This window comes from Lemur catta, chromosome 3 (genome assembly GCF_020740605.2).
Source record: "Lemur catta isolate mLemCat1 chromosome 3, mLemCat1.pri, whole genome shotgun sequence".
Classification (NCBI taxonomy): domain Eukaryota; kingdom Metazoa; phylum Chordata; class Mammalia; order Primates; family Lemuridae; genus Lemur; species Lemur catta.
The window spans coordinates 92,254,354-92,279,790 of NC_059130.1; the positions used below are offsets into that span (position 1 = coordinate 92,254,354).

Sequence of the window (25,437 nt, forward strand, 5' to 3'; positions counted from 1 at the left end):
GTGAGGAGCAGAGGTGAAGCTGAAGAGATCCACATGGGCTTCATCTTGGGCTTCCAAGATGCTTCTTAAGCTTGATTGTGCATATGAATTATCTGCGAATCTTGTTAAATGCAGGCTCTGATTCTGTAAATCTGGGGTGGGGCCTGAGAGCCTGCATTTCTAACAAGCTCCCAGGTGATGGCCATGCTGCTGGTCCAGGGACCACACTTTGAGTAACGAGATTAGAGAAGATGGTTCTAAAGTGTTTGGATTTTATTCTATGAGCAATGAGGAGCCATGAAAAACTTTGGTTTGTTTTGGCTTTTAAGCCAACTAATTCCAGCCCATGGTTACAGAAGGATTTACAATGAGAAGGTAGTTACCCCTGCCCTACCCTTTCACACCTCTAGGCCCACTCCCCATTGGCAACCATTGTGAGTTTTTCCCTGGTATTTTTACTCATAACTCTAAATAATAATCTTATACCACTATTTTTGTTATTTTTTGTTTTTTTAGAGACAGGGTCTCCCTATGTTGTCCAGGCTGGATTTGAACTCCAGGGCTCAAGCCATCATTCCACCTCAGCCTACTGAGTAGCAGGGATTAGAGGAGGGCACCACCATGCCCAGCCACACTACTTCTCAATTTTAAACATTGTCTACTGACTTCCTAGTAAGATAAATATGGATATATGGACTTAACTCACACTCTATACTCATACTTTCCTCCCCCATTAGCCCTATATATTTCTATCATTACTTTTAGTTCACCTAATGGTTACCTTTGTAATTTTAAGTAACGTATGCTTTCTTAGGTTTTTTGTTTTGGTTTGGTTTGGTTTGGTTTTTGAGACAGAGTCTCTTGTTCTGTCGCCCTGGGTAGAATGCAGTGGCGTCATCAAAGCTCACTGCAATCTCAAACTCCTGGGCTCAGGTGATCCTCCCACCTCAGCCTTCCAGAGTGCTAGGATTACAGGCGTGAGCCGCCGCGCCCGGCCTTTTCTTAGCATTTTTTGACCCATGCATGGAAGGGTTTTACATTAGAAACTGGCAAACATTTGCCTTTGTAAAAAATTACTCTGGATTTTGAAGGAGAAAAGGATTATAGGGGTAAAAATCTAGTGTCAAGGAGACTAGTTGGAAGGCAAGAAATGGAAATGGCCTAGACCAAGGGGCTGCCTGTGAGGTTTGAGAAGAATTAGGCCAGAATGGAGGGCACTTTAGGAGGTAAGATTGACAGCACTGGGTGACTGATTACATTCATTTATAGTGGCATTCAAATTAAATATTTGTTAAAAAACATGAATGATTTCAACAAATATTATGGAGAGGCTACTATGTGCTAGCCATTGTGTATGGTGTGTAGAATACAGAGTTGAGCAAACAAACCTGGACCAGTCCCTGGAGAAAGATAAGGAGTCAGGAGTGACTCCCAGCTGTTTGGCCTGATGCGGTTCACCAAGGGAACCCAAAAGAGATCTGAGAGTAGGAGGTTGCAATCGCAACCGTGGTGTTGAGTTGGAGGGGCTGTGAAGTTGCCCAGCAGGCAGGTGGACAACAGTCAGCCAGGAGCTGGGGAGAGAGGTTAGGACTGCCAGTGTGAGTTTGGGAATCTAGACGGTAACAAAGGTCATGAGAATGAAAGAGCTCTTCCATGGAGAATGAGTTTGAGGAGAAAAGATAGTCAGGAAGGAACCCTGAGGGACATCTTTTTAAAATGCTAATAAAATGTGTTGAATTTTCTTCCATTCTAAAACATACTTATTAGGGGGGAAAATCACCTATTGCTTCAACTCCTAAGACAAGTACTGTTAACATTTTGGGAGATACAATCCCACCATTCAGGAAGCAGATGGAATGGGGAGAGCTCAAAAAAATCTAACTGGTCTTCTGTCTACCTGCCTCCTTGCAATCCATTCTCCACAAAACAGTAGAGGTTACCTTAAAACATAAATTGGACTATATTGCTCCCCTGCCTGTTCCATGGCTACGAACTCACTTCAAACAAGCGTCAACATCATCTAGAAACTTGTTAGAAATGCAAAATCCCACCCTGCCCCTCTACTGAATCTAAAACTCTAGGATGGACCCAGTACTCTGCTTTAACAAGCCCTTGTGGCGATTGTGATGCGAGCCACAAGTTTGGGAATCATCCTGTTAAGCAAAATGCTTTGTATGTATTATCCCATTTAAACCTCACAACTCTTCTAAGTATTACTATTGCCAGTAGAGTGCAGTGGTTGAGAGCTGAATCTGGATGGAGCCCAGCTGGGTTTCAATTCCAGCTCTCTGAGCTTTGTGACATTGGGATAATAATAGTGCCTACCTCATGGAGTTGTTGTGTAATTAAGTATCATTAAAGTCCCCAGGGAAGTAAAACTCAACCGAAATCAAGCGGGGGGGGGGGAGTGAGGAGAGGATGGGCGATAACCTACTTAATGGGTACAATGAACACTATCTGAGTGACAGGCACACTTATAACCATGACTCAAGCATTGTAAAAGTGATCCATGCAACCAAAAATATTTGTACCCCCGTAATACCTTGAAATTAAAAAAAAAAAAGGTATCATTATAGTCCTCAGAACTGTGATAGAAGCTGGATTTTGATCCCCATTTGCCTGCAATGGCTGTGCATGTCGTAGCTCGGGTTACCGCCTGGCCCACACGGGCTACGGGCCCTGACCCCGCGTGCGGCGCGATCGGGTCCAAGGTGCCAGGCCTGTGACTTCAGTAGCGTTTGCCACCGGCGGTGCCGGGAGCGGGCTGCTCTCGCTCAGCAGCCCACCCGCCGCCAGTCGGGCTGAGAAGCTGCCGAGGAGGGTCCGGCTACTGCAAACGAGCCGCCGCCGCTCTAAGCACCGCCCGCCGCCCTCTCACCCCGCAGCGGCGGCGGCGGAAGCTGGGGGGCCGGGCCGGGCCGGGGCGGGGCCGCGAGCGGCATGGAGGAGGCGGAGGCCGCGGCGCGCGGGGCCGAGCAGTGCGGGCCCGAGTGGGGCCCCTGCGGGGCCCGGGGCTCCTGAGCCGTGAGTGCCTCTGGGTGGGGGTCCGGGAGGGGTAGCGCGGCCGGGGCAGGTCCCCCCAGCCCTCGGGCGGCCGCGGCCCTGGGAGAAGAGCAGGGCCACGTAGGATGGAGCGAGGGTGGAGGATTCCGGCGGGGGGGGGGGGGTGTCGCTGTGCTTTTAGCCACCGAAGCCTGGGATTTGGTCGTTTTAGGGGCTGATGAACCCTGAGAACCGATTATTTGGCCCCCACCCCTGGGGCCCTGGGCAGCCTTGACTCAGATAGTTCCCCCAGTCCCAGGGAATTTCCAGGTGATCCAACCCCTCTGAAGGTTTTCCTGCCAGGCTTAGAGAAGTCGAGCCACTTTCCCCAGGTCACACAGCATGGTTGCTTGCAGGGAAGAGTTGCTGGGAGGTCTTCCCTCTGCTCCCCAAAAGGCATCAGACTTTGGGAGGAGCACCTCACCCCATGTGACCCCGCTGGTCCCCTCAGATTCCTGAAGTCATGGGCTGTCCAGGACATTGGTGACCCCCCAATCCGGCATGGATGACTGGAAGCCCAGCCCCCTCATCAAGCCCTTTGGGGCTCGGAAGAAGCGGAGCTGGTATCTTACCTGGAAGTATAAACTGACAAACCAGCGGGCCTTGCGGAGATTCTGTCAGGTATAGAGAAGTTCCAAACCTCCCAGCAGTTCCCTCCCAGCTTTATCCCAGCCTAAACTGGGCACTGGGACCCATCTTGGCCACCCTCTGCTGGAAGGGGGCAGCAGGTTCCTATGTGTCATGTCCCTACCAGGTAGTGTTTTGGACCCAGAGTTCTGGAATCAGAACTCAAGTACAAACTCCTAGGCTTCTGATAGAAACCTGAAGTCTGATCAGGAAGGCTTTGCCCAGGGGCACACACCTGTCAGGTAGGGAGGACTAGGACTCAGGTCTTCCGATCGCCAGCTTGGTTCTCTGGGCCTGGCTCCATCTCTAGGAACTAACTATGAAGGGGACCAAGAAAATCAAGGCCTCAAATGGAAGAATACAGGATCTCTGGGTAGGGAGGGCCCTGATGGAGGTGGGAAGGGCCACAGGAGTTTCCCTGAGGAGGTGGCCATGAAACTAGCCCCTGGTCAAGGGAGTAAAAGAGTTCAGAGGCAGACAGGAAGATACAGGTCCCAGGTTTTCCCTACGCCCTCACTGCAGCCAGGGCCCTTCTTTCAGGAGGACCCTTTATGAGCTGGAGAAGGTGCTCCTCTTAATCATCCCCACCCCTCCCGTCAGACAGGGGCTGTGCTTTTCCTGTTGGTGACTGTCATTGTCAACATCAAGTTGATCCTGGACACTCGGCGAGCAATCAGCGAAGCGAATGAAGACCCGGACCCAGAGCAAGACTATGGTGGGGCCAGGCTGAGGATGGGGTGGGGGACCCTGGATCTCACAGCTGAGTGGCAGACAGATCTCAAGGGGTATGACTCTGGTGGGGAGACCATCTCCATGACCTGTCGCACTCCCACAGATGAGGCCCTAGGCCACCTGGAGCCCCCACGGCGCAGAGGCAGCGGTCCCCGGCGGGTCCTGGACGTGGAGGTATACTCGAGCCGCAGCAAAGTATATGTGGCAGTGGATGGCACCACGGTGAGTGGGCCGGAGTCTGGTGTACAGTCACTCATTCTACTCAGGGCATGGTCCGCTGGCTGCAGGGTCTACTGCCCAAAGTGGGAACTGCAACTCTGCCGATTTCTAGCTGTGTGGCTTTGGAGCCCTCACTTCCTTATCCATAGACTGGGACTAATGATTTCTGTTGGTCAGGATTAGACGTAAAGTGTGTAAAATGTCGTACATGTAGTGGGATCTCAAAAGCGATCATTTGTCTTAGTAGGCAGTTAATTCATTGATTTATTTATTTCGTAACCACTCCTTCATCCCTTCTTTGGCCTCAGCCTTATGCTGGACACTGGGGACCTGGAGGTAATCAGACCTGGCCCAACCTCAAAGGGCTCAGTGTGATGGAGACTGTGATACTTCTAGGGTGAAGCAGAGACTGCGAAGGGCTCTAAGAGCCAGGAAAGTCCTGGAGGGGGAGTTGTTGAAAGATGAGATCTCTTCTGATGGGGGTGCTGTGGAGGTTTTCTGGAAGAGGTGGCCTTCAAGCTGAGTCGAAAGAGAACTGTGTGAACAGAGGCGTAGGCAGGAGGGGAAGTTTCGTGCGGCTGGTGTTTTAAGTGCCCATAGGACAGAGACTCCTTGAATGCCTGAGTGAAGAGTTGGACTTTGTCTCTGCTACCGTGTAGGTACTGGAGGATGAGGCCCGGGAGCAAGGTCGCGGCATCCATGTCATTGTCCTCAACCAGGCCACGGTGAGCTTCTTGGGATGGAGGACCCAGAGGGCCAAAGCTGGGCTCTCCTTGCTAGTGACGCTAGCTCATGAGAGGTGTGTCCCCTGCCAGGGCCACGTGATGGCAAAGCGAGTGTTTGACACATACTCACCTCATGAGGATGAGGCCATGGTGCTGTTCCTCAACATGGTGGCGCCCGGCCGAGTGCTCATCTGTACCATCAAGGTCAGTGATTCTGCCCTGGCCCTGTCCCCTATACCTCTGGCTCCAACCCTGCTCATGGCCCTGGGTTCTCCACCCCTAATACGGCATAGTGGGAAGATCCTCTGGAGGAAGGTGACTTAGATTCTCATCTTAGCCTTGTCATTTTTATTAATTCAGTAAATAGTTATTGAGCACCTACTGTATACCAGGTACTGCTCTGGGTGTTGGAGATACAGTGGGAAGCAAGAGAGTCCCTACCCTGTGTAGCTTACATTCCAGCAGGGGCAGATCAACAAAAACAGTCAGATAAATAAATGTATAATGTCAGGATACGGTAACTTATATGAAGAACAAAATAGAGCAAGGGAGACAGAATGCTGGGGCTGCACTTTAGAAAGGGAAGGCCTCTGTAAGATGAGATGGGAGCAGAAAGCTGGAGGAAGTGAGAAGTGAGCCAGGTGGATGTCCGGAGGGAGAGCAGTCTAGGTAGAAAGAACGGCAAGTACAGAGGCCCCAGAGTGGCAGGTGCTTGGCATGCTTGAGGAATAGCAAAGATGCCAGTGGAGCTGGAGCAGAATAAGGGAGGAGGGGAGAGTGGTGGGAAAAGAGGACAGAGAGGTGGCAGGGGGCAGAGGTGCAGATTGTGTGGAGTTGTGGGAAGGACTTATAGCCGGGTGACCTTGGATGATGCTCAGAATCTCTCTAAGCCTTCAGTTTTCTTATCTGTGAAAGAGAGTAGCCACAGAGGTTGTTGCGATAATTTAATGAGCTAATTTAAGTCAAGGCTTTACGTAGTGCTTGGTACATAGTTGGTGCTCCGTGAGGCCAGGTTTCCTGGAACCATGCCAGTCAGGCTGACCGCCTTCTCTGTTCCCCCAGGATGAGGGCTCCTTCCACCTCAAGGACACGGCCAAGGCTCTGCTGCGGAGCCTGGGCAGCCAGGCTGGCCCTGCCCTGGGCTGGAGGGACACCTGGGCCTTCGTGGGACGAAAAGGAGGTCAGAGGCCATCCACTCTGGGAGGAGCAGAACCCCAGGAGGTGGGGTGGAGTAGGGGCAAATAGGAGCCAATGGCAGCGGTAGGATGCAAGAGGGCAGGGAGAGGGGAAGATACGCCAAAACTAGAATCTGGGCCCCTACGACCCCTCATTCCTGCCTTCTGCCAGGTCCTGTCCTCGGGGAGAAACATTCGAAATCACCTGCCCTCTCCTCCTGGGGGGACCCAGTCCTGCTGAAGACAGATGTGCCGCTGAGCTCAGCTGAAGGTGGGGTTAGTGGGGCCTGGCCTCTGGGGCAGAGCCTGGGCCGGGGGCGGGAGTGGGGGAGCAGCATTTAGATTCTCTTTATGGGGACTTTATTCCCTTGACTGTGTGCTGGGGACTCTTCAAACCACACTGGCCTCATGCCTCCAACCTGTCAACTACACTCCTCTCTCAGAGGCAGAGTGCCACTGGGCAGACACAGAGCTGAACCGTCGCCGCCGGCGCTTCTGCAGCAAAGTTGAGGGCTACGGGAGTGTGTGCAGCTGCAAGGACCCCACACCCATCGAGTTCAGCCCTGACCCAGTGAGTGGGGCCTTAGGCAGTAGGGTTTGGACTCCTTCCCGGCTTAGCAAGGGGAACCCAGGGAAGTTCCAGGTTGGGTTCTCCCTCTCCCAGGGAGGGAACCAGGAGCTGAGGATTTATCCTGAGTTCTGAAAGACAGGGTAGAGGGGAAGGGGCAGGCCATGTCAGCAAGACCCAGGGTTGGCATTGGGCTGAGAGTATAGAGAAGCCAGAAGAGGGAAGACCCTCTGCGCCTTCCTTGTCTACTCTGGATCTGCCCCCAGCCCCACCCAAGAACTCTTCCCTTGGTGGGGATCCCAATTGCGAAGAGGAATAAGGCAAGAGCTAAAAGCTGTTTCTCTCACAGCTCCCAGACAATAAGGTCCTCAATGTGCCTGTGGCTGTTATTGCAGGGAACAGACCCAATTACCTGTACAGGTGAGCCTGAGAGTGGGCTGTACCCAGCCCTGAACAGGGAGGTGCTTAGCAAGTGGGAGGGTGCTTCGCTCATCTATCTGTAGGAGGAACTCTTGAGGTGGGCAGAAAGGCAACAGGCTCTAGGCCCATTCGCCTATGTGGATAAGCTTGGGGGATCTGGGCCCTTGTATAAACACAGGGGAGCCCCAAGGTAGTGGGGACAAAGAGGCCCTAACCCATCCCTGGGCTCCCCAGGATGCTGCGCTCTCTGCTCTCAGCCCAGGGGGTGTCTCCCCAGATGATAACAGTTTTCATCGACGGCTACTATGAGGTGAGTGGGACTTGGGGGGCCTCGGGCGGAGCAGAGCACAGGGCTGTGGGTGACTAAGTACCTTAATTTGCAGTGGCAGTGATTGCCGGGGACTGGCAAGGGCTGTGAAGTGGGAAGGGCTTGTCCTGCAGAAGTAGTCAGGGGAAAGTGGCCTCACGTGGTGACCAGTGGGCATGCCCCCCAGGAACCGATGGATGTGGTGGCGCTGTTCGGTCTGAGGGGCATCCAGCACACTCCCATCAGCATCAAGAATGCCCGCGTGTCTCAGGTATGGCCTAGGCAAGGATGGAAGGGGCAGACCCCTGGCCCCACCCTCCACCCCAAAGCTCATGTGCCCTATTCCCACTTCCCACCCAGCACTACAAGGCCAGCCTCACTGCCACATTCAACCTGTTTCCGGTGAGTACCAAAGATATAACTCTTGGGCCTTGGGAGGGAAAACACGGGCATAAGGTCTAGCCCTGTAATGTAGCAAGCCCTTCCTCCCACTGGGCCTCATGCTCCTGATCTGGAAAACGGGGGCAGTGCTGCCTGAAAGAAGGGAGTATGGGTGGAGGAGACCACAGGGTGGAGAGGATCATGATGTCCCCCTCCCTCCACAGGAGGCCAAGTTTGCCGTGGTTCTGGAAGAGGACCTGGACATCGCCGTGGATTTTTTCAGGTGAGGGGGGTTTCTAGGTTTCAGGTGAGGTCGCTGGGTCTCCAGGAGAGAAAGCAGTGGGGTATCTTGGGAGCTTCCTGGAGGAAGTGAGCTCAAAATGGGGGAAAGCCTGAGCAGAGGCAGGATGGCGGGTGCTGGGGCTGGAGTAGAAGGCAGAAGGATGAATGGAAACGGTAGGGATTTGGGGGCTGACTCCCAAGTCCCAGCTCTTCCAGCATCACTGTGTGACTGGGTTTGTCCTTGCCCCTTACTCGACTCTTGGACCTTGGCTCTGTCAGTTTCCTGAGCCAATCCATCCACCTCCTGGAGGAGGATGACAGCCTGTACTGCATCTCTGCCTGGAATGACCAGGTAGGCTGGGTGGCCAGGGGTTGGCAGGCGGGTTTGTTGAGGCCACAAGCTAATACAGCCCCCTGTCCCCAGGGGTATGAACACACGGCTGAGGACCCAGCACTACTATACCGTGTGGAGACCATGCCTGGGTTGGGTTGGGTGCTCAGGAAATCCTTGTACAAGGAGGAGCTTGAGCCCAAGTGGCCCACACCGGAAAAGGTACTCAGCAGGGTAGGGTGAGTGGGCCAGAGTCCCCTCCCAGCTTAAGACGTCTTAACCTTCATAATCTTCCACGTTCACCAGCTCTGGGACTGGGACATGTGGATGCGGATGCCTGAGCAACGCCGGGGCCGAGAGTGCATCATCCCTGATGTTTCCCGATCCTACCACTTTGGCATTGTCGGCCTCAACATGAACGGCTACTTCCACGTGAGTGGCAGGCAGGGGGTGGGGCACTGGATGGCAGGATGGTCAAGAGCAGTCCCAGCTCTGCCATTTGCTAGCCATGTAACCTGGAGGAAATAACTATCCCCTTTTTGCCTCAATTTCTATATCTGTAAAATGAGGATAGAAATACTACTCCCTCATAGAGTTATGAGGTTTAAATGAGTTAATATATGTAAAATTCTTTGAACTGTAACCATTATATAAGGGTTAGCTGGTATTATTTTTATTTTTACTATTCTTAGCACTAGACTGTGGGTGTGGGGAGGGTATTTCTGCCTCGAAGCACTGGTCCAGGCCTGCAAGTTCTACCCTCTCCTGTCCTTAAAGTGCTGGGGCCCATGCCTCAGCCTGAGAAGAGCAAGGAGGTCCCCAGGACCCCACACCCCATCTCTGTGTCCAGAGGGCCACTCTCCAGTCACAGCAAGGGAGGCCTTGGGCCAGCCCAGCCCAAAGGAATAGATAGCATCCAGCTTGGAACTTCCTGGAAGCCAGAAGGACACTCAGAGGCTGACTAATACGAAAGCTCCGTTCGTCTCCCAGAGAGGGCCAGGCCATTACCTCAGGTCACTCTCACTACCTGAGTCACAGCAGCGTCCTCCCTCCCAGCCCAGCCTGTCCCGTTGTCCATCACCCCCTGCGGAGCCTGTTCCTGGCTTCTGTGGCTCTAGAATAGCAGGCCCAGGGAGAACCACTGGAGACAGGAACTGGTTCACAGGACAGTAGTGTGAGCTGCACACGGGGACGTGAGCTCTCCCGCAATGCTGGAGCCCAAATGAAAGCTAGTAAGAGCTTGCCAAGGATGCTGGGAAGAGAATGGGGAAGACAGGAGGAAATGAGAGGGCCCTTTATAGGTCCAGGACTTCATTTGTACGTCTTGTAGATGTGTGGTGGGTCAGAGAGTGGTGGTGGGCCAGACAGCGTGAGGCCCTGATTTTACCCTCACACCCACTCCAGGAGGCCTACTTCAAGAAGCACAAGTTCAACACCGTTCCAGGTGTCCAGCTCAGGAACGTGGACAGGTGGGGGCTGACAGCAGGGCAAGGGGGAGACTTGATGACCAGCTCCTGAAAGTCCCTTCCAATCCCTATGTGTTTACCCAGCCCTGCTACTCCCAATCCCATGTGACCCCTTGCCCTGCTCCCCATGGGACCTGAGGGCCTGCCCCTCCCTGACCCATTTTTCCCTCCCCTTCAGTCTGAAGAAAGAAGCCTATGAAGTGGAAATTCACAGGCTGCTGAGGTATGGCCCAGGGCTATTGGAGTGTGTGCCAGAGAGTGAGGAGTCAAATACTGCAGATCTTGGCCCCGTAATTTGCAGGGCTTTGTGCAAAATGAAAATCAGGGCCCTTAGTTCAGAAATTATTAAGAATTTCAAGATGGCAACAGCAGAGCATTAAACTAAGCACAGGGCCCTGTGTGACACAGACCTCATACCTTGCCTTGGCCTGACTCTCCCAACCCATGCAGCGAGGCGGAGGTTCTGGACCACAGCAGGAACCCCTGTGAAGACTCTTTCCTGCCGGACACGGAGGGCCACACCTATGTGGCCTTTATCCATATGGAGAAAGATGATGACTTCACCACCTGGACCCAGCTTGCCAAGGTGCTCCAACACCACACCCACCCCGGAGCACCCCTCCCCACACACATATACTGCCCCAAGATGCCCCAAGATACAGGGGGCCTTTGTTCTGGAATCTTCAACCTCAGAACCTTTTCTTCGTACTCTTAGAGCCCCTCTTCCAAACCCCCTGTCCAAATCCATATACCAGAAGATGCTGCCTCTTGCAAATTGAGGTAGCTGCTGAGGAAGTATGGAGGCTGGGCCAAAGGTCTTCAGTGGCTGCCCCCCCCAGCTCTCTGACCCATGTCTCTGCCCCCACCCCATCCCCACCAGTGCCTCCATATCTGGGACCTGGATGTGCGTGGCAACCACCGGGGCCTGTGGAGATTGTTTCGGAAGAAGAACCACTTCCTGGTGGTGGGAGTCCCAGCCTCTCCCTACTCGTGAGTGGCCCTTTTCTGCCCGGAGAAAGGTGGGCCTAGTGGGATTGGGGGAGATAGCTAATGACTTCTTTCCTGTACACTTCTCTTATCTTCTCAGAGTGAAGAAGCCACCGTCAGTTACCCCAATTTTCCTGGAGCCACCCCCAAAGGAGGAGGGAGCCCCAGGAGCTGCAGAACAGACATGAGACCTCCTCCAGGACCCTGCAGGGCTGGGTACTGTGTACCCCCATGCAGGCTGGCCCTTCACACGTCCTGTAGATTTTATAGATGCTGGTAGGGGCTGGGGCTGGTTTGTTTTTAACATAAGACTTAATTACTAACTTCAAGGGGAGGGTTCCCCTGCTCCAACACCCCTGTTCCTGAGTTGAAGGTCTATTTATTTTCTCCCTTGTTAGAGAAGGACAGGAGAGTACCTGGGAATCACTGGGATCCCTGGGCAGCTGATCCTGCCCTTTGTACACCCCCTCCTCCCAGGCCTGCCTCAGAATCTAACCTATTTATTGACTGTCCTAAGGGCCTTGAAAACAGGCCAAACCTGGGGGGCCTGGATTTCTTTCTGGGCTGGTGTGCTGCCCTGAGGGTAGGGCCGGCTCTTACTCAGGAAACTGCTATGCCCAACCCATGGACAGGCCCAGCTGGGGCCTGCATGCTGACACAGACTCACTCAGAGACCCTTAGACACTGGACCAGGCCTCTTCTCAGCCTCCTCTTTGTCCATTTGTCCAGATTTCCAAAGCTGGATAAGTTGGTCATTGATTAAAAAAGGAGAAAACCTCTGGGGATGTGTCTTGTGATTATGTGTGTGTGTGTGTGTGTGTGTGTGTGTGTGTGTATAAGAGAGGGAGAGGAGGTGGGGGAGAAAACAGTTTTGATGGATGGAGAGTTTTCCTTACTGTCCTCTAGAGTTTATCTTCCATTTAGGGCCATTTGGCCACCAGGGGATGCCCGAGTCTGAAAGGCCAAGGTTTCTCCCCAGGCTCCACCCTAGGACAGTCTCACGTTAGCCCCGCCCTACTTGGGGCTGAGCTTGGAGCAGCCACCCCACCCTACTGCCAGGCTGGTTCCTCCCTAGCTTGTCTGGGCCAGGCACCTGTCCCCAGGGGCGGAGCAAGAGAACAAAAAGGGATTCTTGGAGGTTGGAGGAGGGAATGGGAGAGCAGGTGAAAATAGTGGAGGAGGGAAGGAAGGGGATGGGACAGGACTAGGTGAGGTCATTCAGGAGACTAGGGCTGGGCTAGAGATGGAGGCGTGGGAACAAGTGTGTCTGCGGCCGTTAGGGTACTCTATGCAGAATTCCATATCTGGACGTTTTTGTGGAAAAAAGGGTCATGGTCTCCATGAGATTCTCATACAGCCAGTGACCAAATAGGTTAGGAATATCTAAGTAAGATTTCTTAGAAGCACCAGAAAATGGATGAGATTGTCCAGAGGGAGTGGGTGAGATTGCCCATGGCAGGGGGTCCTGACATTTAAGGGATCTGTGAAGGACTTAGGAACAGAAGGGTGAGTGCCTGTCTCCATGTAAGTATAGAAGCTGGGCCGGGTGCGGTGGCAAACACCGGTAATCCTAGTGCTTTGGGAATCTGAGGCAGGAGGATCACTTGAGGCCAGGAGTTTGCAATCAGCCTGGGCAACATAGACCCCTGTCTCTACAGAAAAATTAAAAAAAAAAATTAGCTGGGTGTGGTCATTTATAGTCACAGCTACTCAGAACGCTGAGGCAGGAGAATCAAACCCAAGAGTTCAAGGCTACGGTGAGCTATGCTGATAACACTGCACTCCAGCCTAGCTGACAGAGCAAGACTCTGTCTCAAAAAAAAAAAAAAAAGTATAGAACCTTGGTCAAGGAGGCAGGAACTGACTGGAATTCCTGTCCTTCTGCCTGTCCTCTGCCCCTGTCTCCACTGGTGCCTGGAGCCCAGCCTGGTGATGGCATAGGTGGTGTATAGCTTGAATATTTCTCACCACCCTGATGACGTTAGTGTTTGCTGGAGCTAGAGATAGTGGCACAAGAGCCAGGTTGAGAAGCAATTAGCCCATGATGACGTGGAGACCCACCCTGGGCAAACAAACTCCTTTCAGCCTCTACACAGGCACCTGGCAAAGGGGAAGTGTGTGACAGGCACAGTGGTGGCGGCGAAGGGGTGAGGTGGGCTAATACCTCTCCCTGCTCAGCAGCCCAGGAGGTTCTTGGTCTGGGCCTCACAGACTTGCTCTCAGGCACTACATGGCTCTGGCCAGGTCCCTGTTCCTTTTTGGGCTCAGCAAGGGGGTGGTAATTCCAGGCTGCTCTGGAAAAGTCTGGGAAGAAGGATACAGGGGTCAAAGACAAGTGAGGAGGAGGGCTGGTTTGTCAGGCTGGGCTTTGCTTGGTAGCAGATGCCATAATCATCCCACTATACCCTCCTTCTTTTTTTTTCTCTCTCTCTTTTTTACTTTTTTTTCACCTTCTCTGGGTTCTAGTCTCTGGGTTCTGGCTTGAAGCTAACCTCTTTAATGCTGTCACTCCTGGCTCAATAGCTATCAGGTCTGTGTCAGGGCCATTCTGGCCAGGTGCCCCTTGGAGTGGAGCTGTTACCATGTCAGCCAGGACCACCAGGCTCTGGAGTTGGTCTGGACTCGAACCCAGGCTCAGCTCTTTTTTTTTTCGAGACAGAGTCTTGCTCTGTTGCCCAGGTTAGAGTGCCGTGGCTTCATCATAGCTCACAGCAACCTCAAACTCCTGGGCTCAAGCAATCCTCCCGCCTCAGCCTCTCGAGTAGCTGGGACTACAGGCACGAGCCACCACACCCGGCTAATTTTTTCTTTCTATTTTTAGTTGACTGGCTATTTTTTTTTCTATTTTTAGTAGAGATGGGGTCTTGCTCTTGCTCAGGCTGGTCTCGAACTCCTGACCTCAAGTGATCCTCCTGCCTCAGCCTCCCAGAGTGCTAGGATTATAGGCTTGAGCCACCGTGCCTGGCCCCAGGCTCAGCTCTTCACTGAAGGCTGTGGGACTGGGGCAAGTCGCCTGCCCTTTCCTAGCCCCGGTGTCCCCACTTGCAGCTGGGGGATGGTTAGGGCTAAATAAGAGATTAGGTCTGAAGAGCACCAGGTAGACCAGCACCAAAGAATAAATGAAGTTCTTTCTGACATCCCCAACACAGGGACAGATCTGGGACTTTGCCTGGGTGGGAAGGGTAGGCAGCATGGACCCTCTGATGGGGCCTCCTGGAGGGCTTCCCAGAGCGTAAGGAGTGGCTCTTTCCCATTGCTATGGCAGTAAATCTGATCTCCCCTCCCTGACTTGGGCATGGCTTGTTATTTTAATAGCTTTCCAGTCCAGTGCCCACACCCAGGAGGGGGCAGTTTCAGGCCAAAGTCCTCCCAGGTTATAAGAAGGCAGACTGGCCCAGCCCCCACTTCCTCGTGCCCTGTTGGCCATCCCTCTTAGGCTCCCTCCCAGGCCTGGAACCCAAACGCAGGGGAGAAATAACCACACTGCTTCCCTGCTGCTGTCTTCCCAGGCTTCTGAGTCGGCAGCCCCACAGAAATCTGAGGCCAGTTTAGGCAAGATGGGCCCCTCTCCCCAAGGATATACAAAGAGTCCAAATGGAAACATTTCAATTGGTTTATGGGTTCTGAAGTGCCTTCTGCACAACTGCCTGGTGGCTCTGCTGATTTCACATATGTCCAGGCTATAAGGTGCCTTGACTCATCCCCCAGTAGAGTACTGACTGGGATCACCAAGAGCCCTCCTTGGCCTAAGGGGATGCCAAGGGTTTAAAGAAGAGACTGGGGGAAGGGACAGGAGAACTGGCTACTTAGAGGCTCTGGAACAGGTGGGCCCCAGCCCTACCAATGGAAGGAAAAGTCAGGCACAGCCTAGAAGGTGTGGTCCCTATTTAGCTCCAAGTCTACGGCAGAAAAGGCAGGCCCACTCTGGCCCAGTTGACACTGTTAGATCCTGTCCCCCCTCTGGTCACTGCTTCTTGGCTGTTCCAGGGTACCTCTTCCCAGTTCCCATGTGCAGCAGTAGTGGCAGAGGCAGAAGCAGTCTTATTTCACATTGGAGTACACATACATTGACACAATCATGGCAGCCAGCTGGTGGGGGAGGGACAGAGAGAGATGAGAGGACATGATTGGGATCCTGAAGCATTTGTCCCCTGCCCCCCAAACACCCTACATGAAGCTCTGTTAGAAGTCTGTTTCCTCCAAAGAGGCCTCAGAGGCGTGTCAAGCAGCCATGGTCCACTGGCCATATCCCAGCCCCAGCCTCCTCATCCGCTTACCTCTAGGGCTGCAATTCCAGCTGCCACACCACCCACGGTGGCTGCATTGGTTCGGATGTCCTCCAGAAGCTGATCGAAGCACCCCTTGGGGGAGGGGAGAGAGCATTTATAGTTTGCAGCTGCCCTACACCCATCCTCACTTGCTACTTCTGAGGCCATTGAAACAATCCCCACCCTCCTATGCCGGCCCACACCTCTACAGCTGAGCTCTGGGCCTTTTGGCTGGTGCAGATTTCTTTGGCTGTGTCGTTTGCGTAGACATTGTCAGTACAACAGTATGCGGGAAAGGTGTTGTTGTTCGCGCTGTAGTAGGGTGAGCCCTCAAAATCAGTGTAGTTGTTGAAGCCACAGCAGTTGAGCTGGAAACAAGATGGGGAGGGTGGTTGGTGGGGTCTTGCTTCTTTCTCTCTACCCCAGAATCTCCTCTAGCCCACCTTACCCCTTTCATGGTGGAGTTCCACACTTGAGTGAAGTCTGACTGGGAACCATAGTCGCTCTTGATGACAGGCACGATGAGCAACTTCAGGAACTGCTCAGCCTGAGTTGGGCAGACCAGTGTTTAGGGACTGGTAGAGAAGGTGGCCATTCACAGGCCACAGCCTCCTTCCAGGGCTTTGCCCAGTCTTCCTCCCTTAGCCCCATCCCAGCATCTCACCAGTGTGGTGTACACCAAGGCGACCACAGCAGCTGCAACCTCAGCAATGAAGATGATGAGGAGGATGATGAAGAACTAAGTGGGGAACAGGGTTCTGGGTTTTAGGGAGAGACAGTCCCTTATGCCCTCCTTGCCCTAGTCCACCTCCTGAAAAAATAAGGCAGGGGTCCCTGTGCTGAGGGGAATCCAAAGCAGGGTTTGGGGATCCCCAGGGCCTGATGTCAAAAGTGAGGGGACTCTTGGTCATGGGCCTGTGGAACTGGGTTTGACACACCATCATGAGGGCACACTTGTTCTCAGCGTGAGCACCGTAGCAGCCCAGGAAACCAAGAGCAAAGAGCACAGCACCAGCCGCGATGAGAAAGTAGCCCACGTTGACGAACTGGAAGGCACTGGACGACAGCGGCCCGAAGATCTTCAGGAAGGATGGCCCATCGACTGACACCCAGATGCCCACTGCCAACAGGGCTACGCCACACAGCTGGGGATAGAGAGGTCACATGGGCTTTGAAACAGCTCATTATCACACAGTTTCGTCAGGGGGATGGGGGCCAAGAAACTTCCCCCTCTATTGGCTAGGAAGTCTAAAAACTCATCCTGTAGGGAGGGAAACATCCTCTAGAGCCAGAAAAATGGGAGTGGAGACACCCATAGCCAGGAGAAGGCTGCACACCTTGGCAGATATAGATGAGCTCGAGGGTTCTAGAACTATCCACAGAGTGGGGAGGGGGGCAAGACTTTCCCTTACTGCTGCCAGGATCCTGCCACATAGCTAGGAGTGAAAACAGGCAGATGAGGGCCAGTCTCCCATTTCCTTTCTTGGCTATGGGTGCCTTGAACACCTCTGTCCTCTGATAGGTGGAAACAGTGGGGTGGTGGCGTTGAACAGGCTCAACGGTCACCGTAGTGACAGAGGCGCAGCTGAGTTTACACCTGCTCCCAACCTTGGCGAGCACGGAGGTTGGAGAAAGTTCACCCACCCTGAGGCCCCACCTGGCTCCTCTCCAAGATCCAACTCCAGGCCTTCCCCCTCATCCAGACTAGACCTTCTCACCTCACAAGTGGAAACTGAGGCACCTAGTGGGGGGAATACAGCAAGAGCTTCTCTTAAATGCTCTCCAGCTCAGCCCCAAACCAGAGGAAGTCCTGAGGCCCAGACTGGGGAGGGCCTTGCCCAGTTCCCACAGCTCTGAAAGCAAAGCTTCCCTGACCCAGGGCTTCAGCGGGTGGATCAGCCTGACGTCACCTTGGTGCCCAGTCCCCACTCTCCAGCTATAAAAACTGAGGTCAGAACCAGGAGTGAGGTGGCAGATTGTGGCTGGATGCCAGGCATGTTTGCCCAAGGACAGAAGGCTGGGCTTCTAGCCTGCAGGGTCAAATTTCAAGGAGACGGAGGCCTGCCCTATCCTGCTCTGCCCAGCCTGGCAATGTCTGGGCAACAGAGGCCAGAGACCAAACCGGATTTGCTTTTAACCCTCTCCGGCCAGAGCTTCTGGAAACCTATTGCCTCCTCCAGATTCAGGAATAAAAAGTAGCTCCTTGTTGCCAAAGGAAGCCCAAGGCACAGACCACATCAGAGAGCCTACCCATCTCAGCCCAATTTCTCCAAGTTGATTTACACATCTAAATTAGTCTCTGCTTCCTCCCCTTTTACTCACTCTAACCCACTCTAACGTGGCTGCAAGGTTGCTGGTGCCAGCCTGTGCTAAATCTAGTGGACATTTCACAGGCCATACCCTTGGCCTCTCTGATATCTGGCTCTCCTTCTTTTCCTTCCCGTCTCCCACTGCTCCTTCTCAATCTCCTTCATGGTGGCTATTTTTCTGCCTATCCCCAATACGTTGAGTTTTCCAGAGTTCACTTTCCAAGTGCTCTCATCCGCTCCCATGGCTTCAGTGACCACCTACATGCACATGACTTTTAAATATCCATGGCCAGCTCCAGGCCAGGCGAGGTGGCTCATGCCTATAATCCCCACACTTTGGGAGACTGAGGCAGGAGGATCACTTGAGGCCAGGAGTTTGAGACCAGCCCGGGCAACACAGTGGGACTTTGCCTCTACAAAAAAATTTAAAAAATTAGTCGGGTATGGTGGCTAGTCCCAGCTACTCAGGAGGCAGAGGCAAGAAGATCACCTGAGCCCAGGTGGTCGAGGTTATAGTGAGCTCTGGTTGGCCACTGCATTCCAGCCCAGGTGACAGAGTGAGACCCTGTCTCAATGAGAAAAAAAAAGAAAAAAGAAAGAAAGAAAAGAAAAGAAGTCCATGGCCAGCTCCAATCTGAGCTGCACTTTCACTAGGTACTCACCTGCCTGTGGGACAGCCCCCTCTTCCCTTCCCATGTTGCTCATGCCAGAGATACAGGCATCGTCTCCAAGACCTGTCTCCCTTGCCCCTTCTTCCATCCCTCAGCCACCATCCTAGGGCTTTGTCCTTTGTCCACTTGGTCCATTTCTCCCTATCTCCACCACCATCTCCAGGCTTTACGCCTCATTGCTCGGCTTCTCAAACATGTCCTATGAAATCTGTTCCTGGTTTTCCGAACAATATCTGGTTTCATTACCTTTGAGTATTTATGCGTGCTTTAAAACTCCCCCATCCAGTGCAAATTCCCAGCTTCGGCTATATCTTCCAGGAAGTATTCTCCAGGCAGACTGGGTTCAAGACCCTCCTGTGGGCTCCCATGGTCCCTGTGCTAAGCCCAAACTTACTGCACTGTTACTGTCTGCCTATCTGGCTTACTGGACCTGACATCCTTGAGGGTGGAGAACAGTCTTGCTTACCAGCCACCCCAGCACCCAGCATGGAGTCTTGGGCTATGAACATTTGTTGAATGAATAAGGGCTGCTTGAGATAGACCCTTTGCTCTCATGAGACATGAGCCCTCTTCTTTCAGCTCCCTGTCATGCAAAGGCCCCTGAATTTCCTTCCATACTGGCTGAACTTAAGCAAACCTCTTCCTTCTCTGGGCCCCCAACACCTACAAAAAGGAGAGACTCCCTCCTGCTAGCCTCCCCTACCCTACCCTAAGCCTGGGCTGAAGCTTCCTGAAAGGGAGGAGTTACCCTAAGCATCTCCATCCCCTTCGTCACACACACCCTTGTATGACAGCCTGGCTGCTACGAGACCAGGAAGCAGCCTTTGGGGAGACCTCTGCAGCCCACTCATGAGGGGAAACTTGCAAGACACAGTCTGGGCACAGCAGTCTCCTTTTCCCCAGTTTGGGCTCTGCTTAGGCTGCGACCTGCTCCTGTAGCGAGCCCCAAAGAGCCCACAACCTCCATACTTACAAAGATGATCAAATTGAAGAGGAACATCATGGTCTTAAGGAAGCCGAAGCACTGCATGGTGGCTCCTGGGAAGCAGATATGTATGAGTTAGGACTTCCTCTCCTCTCCCCTACCTGGGCTGGCCCTGGCTTCTGGATCCTGACATGCCAGACCTGGGCCCATATCTCACCAAGCTTCCCCTGCGCCTGGACTCTGACACTTCAGGACTTTTCCCAGTTCCCATCCTGACACCCCTGCCCCTTATACCACCCATGCCCTCTACCAGCACCTTACACTCTGAGATCCTAACACCCCAGTTTCCTCCACTGGCATCCCAAGCCTGATTCCCATGCTGGAGGTCACTCCATGCCCTTCCCTGGCACGTATATATCCTGAGTCCCTTCCCAGACCCACCCCAGGCCCTTCCAGGCCCTTCTCTGTAGCTCTTCCAGCTCCCTGAATCTGTTTGCTTCGGAGGATAATCTCTATCCTGTCATCACCTGTTCAGGGCTCTTGGCAGCGAGTTCTGAAAGAGGGATCTGCTGAGGCTCCAGAAGGGACTGAAAAGCTCCAGGGAGCTGCCACTGAGTAGGCAGGCAGAGGGACACTGGCTCTCACACACCACTGCTCACCTGCAGGCGAGGTAGCTGCTTTAAAGGCCTCCTTCTGCCGGCCCGCAGGCCCCACCCATGACCAGCCTCCCCTTTCCCCCTGCTGCCCCCTGCTGCCTGGAGACAGGTCCCCACAACCATTAGCAGCAGGCCTCCGCCTGGCAACCCAGCCATGGGCAACACCCTTCCTGATCCCAAGAAGGGTGAACAGTCTGGGGTGGGACAAGTGGCTCCCCAGAACTTCTGTGTGCCCCCTACCATGATAGTGCACAGACGCTTCTTACCCTGCATCTACTAACACTCACACATACCCTACATCTGCCCACGGCCGCCACTCAGATGTTCACACGTTCAGTGTAGTTACACACATACACACCTGCTGCTGCTCCTGAATGCGCGCGCGCGCACACACACACACACACACACACACGCTGAACTCTTTGTGGACTGACTCCCAGCAACTAACAATAGACTAACATCTGAGGTGCATACCTACAGGCTCCCGCACTCTCTCTCACACATACACTTTCAAAGAAATGACCAAGGTTTGGCAGCTTCTGCTCTCTTCTAATCAGCAAATGGTTCCTAGTCCTCTTCCCTCCACAAAACCTAAAATTCCCTGTCTTTTCTCCTCCCTCCGTTCCTCCTCTCTCCTTTGCCTTCCCATCCTTTTCTCTTTCTTTCCCCCCGTCCAGTCTTCCCTCAGCACTCCACGTACACCCTTTCCCTTTCTGCCGGCAGGTGGCACCAGGGGCCCATGAAGGAGTCACCCCCAGGGCTAAGGCTCCGTAATCCCATCCTCGGTAACCCTTCCCACTGCCTGTCCCAGCGCCCACTCCAACACTCCCGATGCTCAGGTGCTGGGAAAGTTCTGGCTTTCCACTCACTCAGACCAGGTGCTTGAATCCTGGTTTCGTCACTTATTAGCTGTGTGACCCTGGGGGCATTTCTTAGAGTTGATTTTAAGCCTCTATTTCCTGGTCTGTATAATAGAATAGTTATGGGGTTTTAAAGTGAGATTTTCTTCCTGCTATGAGACATAAGGGAATGAACACAGAGCTAGGAGGTCAGAGGGAAGAGACACAGCCAGAAGGGTTGTGGAATGGAGGAAGTGGGTTTTTAAATTTGTTTTGTTTTTACAGTGGAAGAAGACAGCTGAAGAGACGAGAGAGAGGGGCTGATAATATTACAGACTACACTCATAATACTGGTCATGTTTTAAATGCACTACATATTTTAAGTACGTAGTTTCCTCTTCACAATAGTCCTATGAGATAGACTTTCTTTTTATCTCCATCTTAAATACAGGGAAATGGAGGCACCGAGAGGTTAAGTGCTTGCCATGATCACACAGTTTGTAAGTGGCAAAGCTAGGATTCAGTCCCAGTCTGGCATCAGAGTCCATGTCTTAACCAAGCAGCCTGTCTACATCCACGGAGTTTCTAAGGAGGCAGGCAGGCCTGGCTTCCACAAAGAGCGGGGGAGGAGGCCTAAGGGAGAGGAGGGCAGAAGCAGGTAGGTTTGTCATTATAGTGGCTAGAAGTTGATGGGGGCAAGGTCATATTCTAAGACTGAAGGTGGCAAGAGTAGAGGCTGGGGTGGCTAAGAGGGGTATGAGGACTGTGAGGCCTGTGAAGTCTCCTGCAGGAACAGAAAGAAGGGGAGGCTGCGAAGGGGGCCTACAGAGAGGGTGGGAGGGAAAGGGAGAGGGGGCTGAGGTGTGGAGGGAGAAGGGGCAGGTCTAAAGTCCCACAACAACTCAGTTCAAGGCCGAGCAGAGCCACTGACTCTCCAGTGTCCTGCAAGAAAGGAGACGAACCCAGGGTCAGCACCTCTTCCATCCCTCCACCTGTACCAATTGTCCACATGGCATTGCCTTTCATCTCAGGAAGAACTGGGACAAGGTCACATTCATCTACGTCCCTGGGGCCCAGCATATATGATGTTGTTAGTGAACATCTCCTAAATGAATGAGTGAATAAATGAGTTGCAGAATAACAAGAGTTAAATGCTCTGGGCTTTCTGTCTTGGCCAACATGGATTTGAACCCCTGCCTGCCTCTAATTATGTGACTTGATCTCAGTGAGCCTCAGTTTCCTTATACAGTTGATCTTCATTATTCACAGATTCCACATCTGCGAATTCACCTACTGACTGAAATTTATCTGTAACTCCAAAAACAGTGCTGTGGCACTTTTGCTGTCCTTCATGGACATGAGGAGAGGCAAAACATTTGGGTTGTCCAACACACACATTTCTAGCTGAGGTCTGTGGAACAACAGGACTCTCTGGCTTCTTGTTTCAGCTCTTATAAACAATGTTCTTTTTTGGAGGTCTCTTTAGTGCCACATTTTCTCACATTTTATGGGGTTTTTGGTGGTTTTGCTGTCTAAAATGGCCCCAGTTATAGTGCTTAAGTGCTATCTAGTGTTCCTAAGTGCAAGAAGGCTGTGATGTGTCTTACAGAGGAAATATGTTAGGTAAGTTTCATACAGGCACAAGTTATAGTGCTGTTGGCCATGAATTCAATGTTAATGACTCAACAATACATATTAAAGAAGGTATCTCCTCACATAATATCAGGTTATGTATTGACAAAATGTGACCACAGGGTTGCAGGAACCTATCTTTCCCCTAGGAGCAGTGGTTCCGTATTTGGTGTTCTTAGTGACTTTATAGAAAATAACTATTGGGAATAATGAGAATTGACTGTGTACAAATGCGGATAATGATAGAATCTCCTTGTAGGGTTGTTTTGAGATTAAATGAGATAATGTTAGTAAAGTGCTCAGCAGTGTCTGGCATGTAGTAAGTGCTCAATAAACATTGCTAATATTGTTAATATGGATGAGTGAGAAAGGGAGAGAGTGATTTTCCCCTACTCAGAGTTCCTTTCCTCAAGGGGCCAAGCTGAGGTTCTGTGGCTCTTGGGCTGGCTCTTAGACTAGACCCAATGGAGAAGAGTGGGTGAGAGCCATGAGGAGTGGCTGGGGGCCAGGACCTATAACAAAGAGCACCACCCTTGTGCCCACTTTGTATGTCATAGAGGCCTCAGCTGCCACCCTGGCCAGCAGCACTCCTCAGGCACACTACAGAAGCTCCCTGTGCCCATGGGGCCCTCTTCGCTTGTCCGTGTCCCCAGGACCCGGGGCATGAGTTCCCCCCACCGCAGGCCAGGTATGGGCTGGCCCAGGCCCCGGTTTCCCAGGATGTTTAAGCGCAGCCGCAGAAGGTACCAGCTGAAACCTCAAGGCCCAACTGCCACCAGTGCAGCCACCAATCTTGCCACCATGGTCACGGATATCAACAACACCCACACTGCCACCACCAGGGTGTGGATCTTCCCATCTCAAGGTTAGTCGGGGGTCAGGGGAGCCCATGAGCCAGGGCAGGGGCTTAAAAAACAGAGCCACTGCAATTTTCCCCACCTGGCCCTACTTAGGCATTCTAAGGGACAAGTTCTATGAAATACCACCCCAAAGGCATGCTGGGGTCTTGATGGCAGGCACCCCAAAATGCTGAGAGCCTCAGTGGAGGGTGGGTTGGCTGGAAGCAAAGAGCTCAGGGAGGTGGGTGAATCCAAAGGGCAGTGGAACTTCCAGACCACTGCCTTCTTCACACTCTTCCTTCTCCTTCCTCTCCGCAGTTCTCAGACAACTCTTTCAACCTGGGAGCCTTCTGATCCTCTAGGAAGGCACGGAAACTAGCCCAGAACCTTGGCTTGTTCTGGACCTGCATCTCCTAGGGGCCGTAGTGGTGAACAACAGACAAATGCAGCCCATTCTGCTCAGACTGCCTTATTCCACACCGAGGTGCAGGATGTGAGGGGAGTTAGGGCTGAATACTCCCAGGGATAAGGCTTCGGCGACAGCAGCAGGGATCACAGTTAAGATAGTAGAAGGACAGGACAAGGTCAGCTTTTGATCTGCCCATGAGGTAGGGCCTCTCCTGCCTAACTCTGCCATCTGCACAGGGAGAAGGGTCTCTGTAGACATCGCGGAAGGTCCAGGAGGCACAGATCGGACAACGCTGTGAGTGCGTGAGCATGCGGTGGAGGCGCCTGGGTGTGCCTGCGGTGGTCAGTGCGTAGGTGTAGCTGCTGGTGTATGTCTGAGAGTGTGTGTGAGACCAGGAGAATGGGAGTATGAGCAGACATGGCCGAATGTGCCTTTGACTGTGAGTGGCAAGGAGTGTCTGTGAGGGTACAGGTATGCCAAGAGGGCATCGGCTCTGCTCAGAGGAATGAAGGTCAGGAGGGGGGCGGGGGCAGCCTGATGAGGAGAGGGTGGAGGAGGGCCAGCTTCTGAGGAAGGCACACCACCGCCTGCAGCCCCCCAGCCGTTCTCTGAGGTCAGTGTTTTCCAGACTGGCACCTGAGCCGGGGGCGGGGCAAGACTGAGTTTGAGCCCAGAAAATGGGGAGGGTGCTAAGCTCTCTGGCCAGGGATTTTCCATTCGGATTTCTGAGTGTGTGCCCACGTGTCATTGGGTGTAACTGGGTTTCTGTGGGGTTGTGTCTTAGTGGCTGGGAACATTGTGAGGGACTCGGTCCCTAATGTGTTGTATTATGTGTGAGTTAGTGTGTGTGTGTGAGTGTGTGTGTGAGTGTGTGTCCTGATGTTCCAACATTTGGCTCCAGTTCCAGGTCTACCTTCCCTGAGGGTTGGGGGTGGGAGCAAACCCTGAGACCTTTGGTGGCCTGGGGGCCAGGGGTTCAGGAAGCCTGGCTAATGTCCTTTGCTGCCTGTGAAGGGAAAATGAAATGTGTCTATATCCATCCACTCCAAGGCCTACCAGACACTGGGACCCTGAGGGGAGGTTTGGGGCAGAGAATTCACAGACACACCATGCCCAGACAGTGCTGGCCTCCTCAGGGTATGGTGGGGGGGACGTTGCTGAACATCAGTCAGAGCTGGAAGGTGGCTGGGCCAGTACCCAAGGCCCCAAGGAGGCCCACACATATAAAGATACGTGACACAGTCCATGAACACCTGCAGATGTGTAAATGTAAGTGGACTCACAGACATAAAATGCAACAAACACACATGCATGAAACCACATACTATAATATAAACAGAGATATGCACTGACAGGAATGTACATAGACCCACGCCATGACACACATAACCACACATGCACATGCCTGCAAATGAACACAGACACAAACATGCATGCACACAGACACAAGCACACAGCATATAGACACAGACACATGCAATCGCACTCATGCAATCCCAGGCACACACAGACACACACACATGCAGACACACTCACCAGACTTCCCTGCCCCTGCAGCCCTGGGACCCAGTAGCCTCCCTCCCCTATATGAATGTGTGTATATGTGTGTGTGCATGCGTGCCCACAGTTGTGTCTGTGAGAGTGTGTG

The 25,437-nt window shown here is 52.9% G+C and overlaps 3 protein-coding genes across 4 annotated transcripts; 2 read left to right on the forward strand and 1 right to left on the reverse strand.

Annotated features, from left to right (window-relative positions):
- The first annotated feature begins 2,872 nt into the window (after positions 1-2,872).
- Positions 2,873-12,020, forward strand: POMGNT1 (protein O-linked mannose N-acetylglucosaminyltransferase 1 (beta 1,2-)). 2 transcript variants are annotated; one of them, XM_045545514.1, is made up of 22 exons: positions 2,873-3,003; positions 3,473-3,642; positions 4,249-4,363; positions 4,484-4,602; positions 5,259-5,324; positions 5,415-5,528; positions 6,387-6,504; positions 6,672-6,770; positions 6,943-7,070; positions 7,417-7,487; positions 7,722-7,797; positions 7,982-8,065; positions 8,155-8,196; positions 8,400-8,458; positions 8,737-8,809; positions 8,882-9,010; positions 9,095-9,220; positions 10,193-10,257; positions 10,433-10,477; positions 10,705-10,840; positions 11,135-11,244; positions 11,342-12,020. In XM_045545514.1, exons 2-22 carry the CDS (start codon positions 3,523-3,525, stop codon positions 11,427-11,429), a joined length of 1,983 nt encoding a protein of 660 aa, XP_045401470.1. In that variant the 5' UTR covers positions 2,873-3,003; positions 3,473-3,522; the 3' UTR covers positions 11,430-12,020. The 2 variants fall into 2 exon arrangements, with proteins under 2 accessions (XP_045401470.1, XP_045401471.1); XM_045545515.1 differs by lacking the exon at positions 3,473-3,642 and having other exon boundaries at positions 2,906-3,003.
- Positions 12,021-14,840: 2,820 nt separating this feature from the next.
- On the reverse strand, positions 14,841-20,095 carry TSPAN1 (tetraspanin 1). Its single transcript, XM_045545516.1, has 8 exons — positions 19,942-20,095; positions 19,463-19,527; positions 16,448-16,654; positions 16,174-16,248; positions 15,958-16,056; positions 15,713-15,877; positions 15,519-15,602; positions 14,841-15,330 (listed from the first exon to the last, which is right to left on the reverse strand). The coding sequence occupies exons 2-8, from the start codon at positions 19,517-19,519 to the stop codon at positions 15,283-15,285; spliced, it is 735 nt and encodes a 244-aa protein (XP_045401472.1). The 5' UTR covers positions 19,520-19,527; positions 19,942-20,095; the 3' UTR covers positions 14,841-15,282.
- Positions 20,096-23,162: 3,067 nt separating this feature from the next.
- P3R3URF (PIK3R3 upstream open reading frame) lies at positions 23,163-23,823 on the forward strand. The gene is made up of 2 exons (XM_045545519.1): positions 23,163-23,406; positions 23,699-23,823. Exons 1-2 carry the CDS (start codon positions 23,163-23,165, stop codon positions 23,740-23,742), a joined length of 288 nt encoding a protein of 95 aa, XP_045401475.1. The 3' UTR covers positions 23,743-23,823.
- The last annotated feature ends 1,614 nt before the right edge of the window (positions 23,824-25,437 follow it).

Excerpts from the sequence above, each read along its gene's own strand:
- POMGNT1 (XM_045545514.1), top strand. The coding sequence starts at position 3,523 with ATGGATGACTGGAAGCCCAGCCCCCTCATCAAGCCCTTTGGGGCTCGG. Across the intron at positions 6,771-6,942 it reads GCCGCTGAGCTCAGCTGAAG|AGGCAGAGTGCCACTGGGCA; the intron begins GTGGGGTTAGTG and ends CTCCTCTCTCAG. Across the intron at positions 10,258-10,432 it reads CAGCTCAGGAACGTGGACAG|TCTGAAGAAAGAAGCCTATG; the intron begins GTGGGGGCTGAC and ends CCTCCCCTTCAG.
- TSPAN1 (XM_045545516.1), bottom strand. The coding sequence starts at position 19,519 with ATGCAGTGCTTCGGCTTCCTTAAGACCATGATGTTCCTCTTCAATTTG. Across the intron at positions 15,878-15,957 it reads GGAACTCCACCATGAAAGGG|CTCAACTGCTGTGGCTTCAA; the intron begins GTAAGGTGGGCT and ends TCTTGTTTCCAG. Across the intron at positions 15,331-15,518 it reads CTGGAATTGCAGCCCTAGAG|CTGGCTGCCATGATTGTGTC; the intron begins GTAAGCGGATGA and ends CTCCCCCACCAG.
- P3R3URF (XM_045545519.1), top strand. The coding sequence starts at position 23,163 with ATGGGGCCCTCTTCGCTTGTCCGTGTCCCCAGGACCCGGGGCATGAGT. Across the intron at positions 23,407-23,698 it reads GTGGATCTTCCCATCTCAAG|TTCTCAGACAACTCTTTCAA; the intron begins GTTAGTCGGGGG and ends TCCTCTCCGCAG.